Here is a 6,836-nt window from a genome sequence, read left to right on the forward strand (position 1 = left end):
TGCTTGTGTAATTTACAGGTCCAGCATGTATTTTAAACCTTTTTTTAAATGAATACAAGAATACTGTGTACATATATACAGAAAGGTAGATAATACTGTGTGTACATATATACAGAAAGATAGATAATACTGTGTGTACATATATACAGAAAGGTAAAGGATGGTCATCTCTAAAAGCATGCTTGTTGATGGTCCTAGTATGTACAGGGTGTATGCTATCTTTATAAAGGGAAACACTTGAAAATCACCAGGTATCAGACTGTCAAAGAAGAAAGTGCAATGCATTTTTGTGCCTTTTATATCAATGTATGTAATCAAGACAATCTTGAAATGCTTGTGTACAACCAAAATTACATTAAATGGTTTGGCGGCAAATGCTTACATTGTTGTCTTTCTTCCTTCAGTGTGAGTGGGATGTGATACAGTGTGATTGTGATTTGAGAACGTTAGTGAGATAGATACACTCAAATGTTTTGTTTTTTGTTATTTTTTGAATGATCTGACCGGTTATCATGTCCTTTTAGGTGATGTCCCCGACAGAACCAGCCTCGCCGGACTATCGCACCAAGAGACAGAGTGGAGAGAGGGAACACTTCCACATCCTGCCTCAGCTCCAGGCCCAGAGAAGCGATTTGCTCACGGTCATTCTGACCGGCACCCTTCCCCAGCGCCGAGGCATCTCCGTCCCTCCTACGGATCGCTGGGAACCCCCGGGGCCTGGGGAGGACGACGTCACCAAGAGTGAGTCCCACAGCGAGGCCAGTCAGAAGAGCACTGAGCGCAGCCAGGAGGCGGCGCCGTCCACCCTCATGGCCGAAGACCAAAGAGTCAGGGAGCCCATGTCGGCTGGGGACGTAGACCCGGACCTGGAGGATGGCTCCAAGACCCTGGTCCTCTTTTCGCCGGGAGACACACGCAAGTCTCCCTCTGGGGGAGACCAGCTCCTGGAAGCTGGTTTAGCCACTCCCTGTGCCCTCACTCCCTGTGCCCTTACTCCCTGCGCCCTCACTCCCTCTGCCCTCGCTCCCTCTGCCCTTACTCCCTGTGCCCTCACTCCCTGTGCCCTCACTCTTTCTGTCCTCGCTCCCTGTGCCCTCACTCCCTGTGCCCTCACTCTTTCTGTCCTCGCTCCCTGTGCCCTTACTCCCTGTGCCCTTGCTCCCTCTGCCCTCACTCCCCGTGCCCTCACTCCCTGTGCCCTTGCTCCCTCTGCCCTCGCTCCCCGTGCCCTCACTCCCTGTGCCCTTGCTCCCTCTGCCCTCGCTCCCCGTGCCCTTACTCCCTGTGCCCTCACTCTCTGCGCCCTCAGTCCATGTGCCCAGACGGACAGGCCCCTGGACAAACTGGGACTCCCTGCACCAGCAGAGTGCGCGGAGACTGGCCGGTTATCGCCGGCTCTCCGGTTTGAACTGCGACCGTCCGCCCAGATCACTCCAGCATCCCCACCCTTTACCAAAGTTGAACGCACTTTCATTCATATCGCCGAGACCTCACACCTAAACGTCATGTCTTCTAGCACTCAGTCCATCAGAGAGGGCGACCAGGATGTATTATCTCAACCTAAGGAAGCCGCAATCGAGCTGCAAATTCACATAAAGAGAGAAAAACCCCAGCAGGGGCTGCGTACTCATGCACCGCCGGAGGAGCCCTCTCTGACAGATCCCAAATGCCGTGACATGACTACCCCGAACCAATCACCGGAGCCTGTGGCAGAAGCAATCTTGGAAGAGTCGGATGTTAAACAGTCAGTAGCCAGTAAGGAAGAACCTGCAATAGAACCACAAGAGTCCATCAGGCCCAAAGCTCGCAGTCGCATCCCTGTGCTTGCTTCTGGAGAAGACTCTGGCTCGGACAGGTCTTCCTCCACCTCTGCCCGGGCCCATCTTCAGAAGCGAGCTAGACAGGGGGATCTGGCCCGCTTGCTAGTGCAGAAGCAGCAGGGCCGTTGGATCAGGAAGAGGTTGATCTCTGGAACGTCCTCCTCCCTCTCCTCAATGGACGAGGAAAGACAGAAGGCTTCAGAAACTCTCTCCGCCACCGGCTCAGAAGAGGACACCCATACCTCGGAAGAGTCCAGAAGGGGCCCCTGTCTCCAGCCGACTGAGGAGCACGGCTCCATGGAGGGGCGGAGCAGGATCCCCAGGCCCCAAACCCCCCGGCCCCAAACCTCCAGGACCCTCACCCCCCGGCCCCAAACCCCCCGGCCCCAAGCCACCAGGACCCTTAGCACCAGGACCCTAACCCCCAGCCTTCTAACCCCTGTTAAGGGGCCCTCAGATGAGCTTCCTGCTACACGACCCTCCCAGCGATTGCCGCCAGGAACCAGCTCTAGCAAAGGAGCAGCAGCTCCACCTAATAGGTATGTGGACTTAACAGCGTGTTGGCTTGGCTAGATGTTTTCTATTTGAAACACGCAGTCAGAACAAGTACAAAGACAAGCAATCAGTTTTATATTTAAATCAAAGAACTTGATTTGAGTTATGTGTCTTGAATATATCTATAAATCTGACAAATTGGCATCTGGATGAGTAAGGATATGGTTAGTAATTATCTGAGTTAGGTTAGGGTGAGGGCAACTTGAATATATAAATGTAAGAGTTGGGTTAGTGTGAAGGTAACATGAATAAAATTAATATGAGTTAGGGTTAAGGTAACTTCAATGTATAAATATATAAGTAGGATTAGGTTAATTTGAATACATAAATATATGAGTTGGATTAGGGTCATTTGAATGTTTAAATATATGAGTTAGATCAGGGTAATTTGAATATTTAAATATATGAATTTGGTAAGAGTAACTAGAATATAAAAAAATAGGAGTTAGAATAGGGTAACTTGAATATTTAAATAAACAAGTAAGGGTGAAGGTAAATTGAATATATAAATATATGTGTTATGTTGAGGGTAACTTGAATACAACTTTTGCTTTCTACTCAGGCTCCAAAAGTTTGGCATGAGAAACAAACCACTTCCTGTCAGGTCTGGCTCCGCCTCCTGTCCCCGCCCCCCTGCTGGCCCCGCCCAGGCACCGCCACTACGCACCATCTTTGGAACCCGCCGCAGTCTCAGCTCCACCCACTGCAGGACTGACAGTCCCTCCCCTCACAGGCTGCTCCCCACCAGAACACCCCTCTCCGTCAGGACTCCACCCCAGACGCAGCCCCGAACTTCGGCTCCCCTGGAGCGGGGACGCAGCCGCCCCAAAGCAGCCTCGGGTGGTGCTAGATAATAAGAGAAAGTCCATGTTTTCAAGATGTGTCGATGTTAGTGAGGAACTATACGCTAGTTACAGCTCCAGCCCCCCAATACCGGGGTGCAGCCAGGGCAGGGATGACTTACTCTTTAAAGCTCCTTGGTCTGATTATAACCCTCTATTCTTTAGCATGATTCTGTTCATGGGGTATCATTTCCTCTATAACCCTCTATTCTTTAGCATGATTCTGTTCATGGGGTATCATTTCCTCTATAACCCTCTATTCTTTAGCATGATTCTTTTCATTGGTTATAATTTAATTTACAACCGTCTATTCTTTGGCATGATTCGGGTCATGGGGTATGATTTCATTTATAACCCTCTATTCTTTAGCATGATTCTGTTCAGGAGCTTCCAGTATTGAAGAGCAATGCTGCCATGGTGCTATGGAACCATTAGCTGCCAGGGTTAGGGTCAGGGTTATTGTGAGGGTAAGGGTTAGTGTGAGGGAAATGTAAGTGTCAAGGTACGGCCACACTGCACGCGTTACTTGCGTTAGAGCCTTTGTAAATCGGCATTTTTGCATAGGGAACCATTGGTGTAGGTGCGTAGACGCGTTACACGCGTTAAAGCGTGCGTTAGTGGCGTTAGACGCGGCATACGCACGTAATGACGCACGTAAACGCACCAACACGCCCAACGCACCAACGCACAGAGTTCAAAAATTTGAACTTTTGACGCGCCTACGTGTGACGCTTAGCCGCGATAGCCAATCAATTGTTATTTATATCCGAGATTATTTAATCTAACTCGATCTAAACTCTATCATGCACCCAAACACGGCGGCGTTTGGGTTTCCTACCTCGGACTCGCGTTGAACTATTTTTGTGACACACAATGATCAAGCGTCAGGTTAGGCGCGTCATGCGCGTTTCTTAACGCGAGTAACGCGTGCAGTGTGGCCGTAGCATCAGGGTTATGTTAGTGTCAGGGCTTGTGTTAGTGTCAGGGTTATGATAGTGTCAGGGTTAGTGTGAGTGTCAGGGTTATGTTAGTGTCAGGGTAATGTTAGTGTCAGGGTTATGTTAGTGTCAGGGCTAGTGTTAGTATCAGGGTTATGTTAGTGTGAGTGTCAGGGTAATGTTAGTGTCAGGGATAGTGTGAGTGTCAGGGTTATGTTAGTGTCAGGGTAATGTTAGTGTCAGGGTTATGTTAGTGTCAGGGTTATGCGAGTGTCAGGGTTATGTTAGTGTCAGGGTTATGTTAGTGTGAGTGTCAGGGTAATGTTAGTGTCAGGGATAGTGTGAGTGTCAGGGTTATGTTAGTGTCAGGGTAATGTTAGTGTCAGGGTTATGTTAGTGTCAGGGTTATGCGAGTGTCAGGGTTATGTTAGTGTCAGGGTTATGTTAGTGTGAATGTCAGGCTTATGTTCGTGTCAGGGTTATGTTAGTGTGAGTGTCAGGGTGATGTTATTGTCAGGGTTATGACCGTGTCAGGGTTAGTGTTAGATAATGTGTTATAGTGTTTGTGTTGGTTAATGTGCGTTAGGGTTATGTTAGTGTCAGGGTTATTTTTAGGGTTAAGGAGCTGTTTCTCTGGCATCCTCGCTTCACAGCCTGTGCATAGATACACACATAATTCACAGTGTATACTGCAATATACCACCATTTATTTAGTGGTGAGGGGCAAATAATTGTACGTATGAAAGACTACCTTTAAATGATTGTGTTCTCTCCATTCAATCCCATAGTGTCAGTGGTTGAAGTGAATGCTTGGCTATGCTTATGATAAGAGATTCTACCCTTGGAGGGAGCATGTGACCATCCTCTTGTATATAACAGAAGCATTTCTCATTAAGACATCTTTATTTTTATCTTGCAAAGCAAATTGTAAGCCTGCTGTGTTGGCTCTGCCTGTTTATATTCGCATGATAAAACAGACTTCACCACTGAGTCAGCTCTGACCTAAAGAGGCTTCACTACTGAGTCAGCTCAGACCTAAAGAGGCTTCACCACTGAGTCAGCTCTGACCTGAACAGGCTTCACCACTGAGTCCGCTCTGAACTGAACAGGCTTCACCACTGAGTCAGCTCCGACCTAAAGAGGCTTCACTACTGAGTCAGCTCTGACCTGAACAGGCTTCACCACTGAGTCCGCTCTGACCCAAAGAGGCTTTCCGACTGAGTCAGCTCTGAACTGAACAGACTTCACCACTGAGTCCGCTCTGAACTGAACAGGCTTCCCCACTGAGTCCGCTCTGAACTGAACAGGCTTCACCACTGAGTCCGCTCTGAACTGAACAGGCTTCACCACTGAGTCCCCTCTGAACTGAACAGGCTTCACCACTGAGTCCCCTCTGAACTGAACAGGCTTCACCACTGAGTCCCCTCTGAACTGAAGAGGCTTCACCACTGAGTCCGCTCTGAACTGAACAGGCTTCCCCACTGAGTCCCCTCTGAACTGAAGAGGCTTCACTACAGAGTCAGCTCCGACCTGAACAGACGTTACCACTGAGTCAGCTCTGACCTGAAGAGGCTTCACTTCTGAGTCAGCTCTGAACTGAACAGGCTTCACCACTGAGTCCGATATGTGATGGATTGCTGCTCTTGTGGCCGATGTAGTTGGTGACTCTTGATTGTCAAGTAAAGTACTGGTCCTGTGGAAATCTGTGTCTTCACTTGTTCTCTCCCACTCTTCCGCCCTACTGTAAAATTATCTATAAATCATAATTTTCAGACCAGAATGACCTATTTATCCAGTCCCATCAGAATCCAATGAAGGAATATTGAAGTGAGATTTTAAACGTGAAGATGACCACATTATTAGTTATACACCCTGTCTGGTAGTTATGGTTACAACATTACAGATTTTACACCCTGTGTGGTGGTCATGGTGGTTACAACATTACGGATTGACATGACCTGTGTGGTTGTCATGTCAATTCATATTAAGGGGTATTTAATCATTCAGCATTACGTTTATCCAAAGCCACTGACATACAATCAATATGTCATTATAGGGTTACAACTCTAACCCTAATCTATATGTAAGGATAAACAACGACAGGGTGTCCCGTAACTGAAAACAATGTAATAAACAAAAAAATATCTTAAACATGAATCAAATTGGCTGCTGTGTTTTGTTGACAGCTGCTTTTAAAAATACAATTCTACAGTGCTACTAGCTTGTTGTTTTTGCTTTTCAATTAAACATCTGGTCCCTAGTAGGCCTACAGTAGTATTAGACCGTTGTAGTGCATTGATTCAGCGATTATTATACAATGTATTGCACAGCATTTGAATGTTATTGACCAATCAGAATCAAGTATTCAACTATATTATAGTATAAATCATTGTAAAGTTAGAACCCTAACCCCGATCATCATGACAAGGTTAACCCTATAATGATGGGGTGAGGGTAAGGGCTGTAATTACAACCCTAACCCCGATCACTACATCATCATAGGGTTACAACCCTAACCCGATCACTACATTATAGGGTAACAACCCTAGCCCCGATCACAACATCATTATAGGGTTACAAGCCAAACCCCCATCACTACATCATTGGGTTACAAGCCAAACCCCGATCACTACATCATCATAGGGTAACACCCCTAACCCCGATCAATACATCATTAGGGT

The 6,836-nt window shown here is 47.3% G+C and overlaps 1 protein-coding gene across 10 annotated transcripts in view; it reads left to right on the forward strand.

Annotated features, from left to right (window-relative positions):
* The window catches only part of ttbk1a (tau tubulin kinase 1a), a 32,758-nt gene extending 26,901 nt beyond the window's left edge, over positions 1-5,857 (forward strand). For 2 of the 10 annotated variants that reach the window (XM_060047837.1, XM_060047839.1), the window contains 2 exons: positions 525-2,359; positions 2,938-5,857. In XM_060047837.1, the coding sequence (XP_059903820.1) occupies positions 525-2,359; positions 2,938-3,229 (2,127 nt within the window). In that variant the 3' untranslated portion in view covers positions 3,230-5,857. The remainder of the gene's footprint in view (positions 1-524; positions 2,360-2,937) is intronic. The other 8 variants (XR_009524934.1, XR_009524936.1, XR_009524937.1 and 5 more) reach the window with 8 other exon arrangements.
* Positions 5,858-6,836: the final 979 nt, after the last annotated feature.

Source organism: Gadus macrocephalus, chromosome 3, assembly GCF_031168955.1.
Source record: "Gadus macrocephalus chromosome 3, ASM3116895v1".
Taxonomy (NCBI): Eukaryota; Metazoa; Chordata; class Actinopteri; order Gadiformes; family Gadidae; genus Gadus; species Gadus macrocephalus.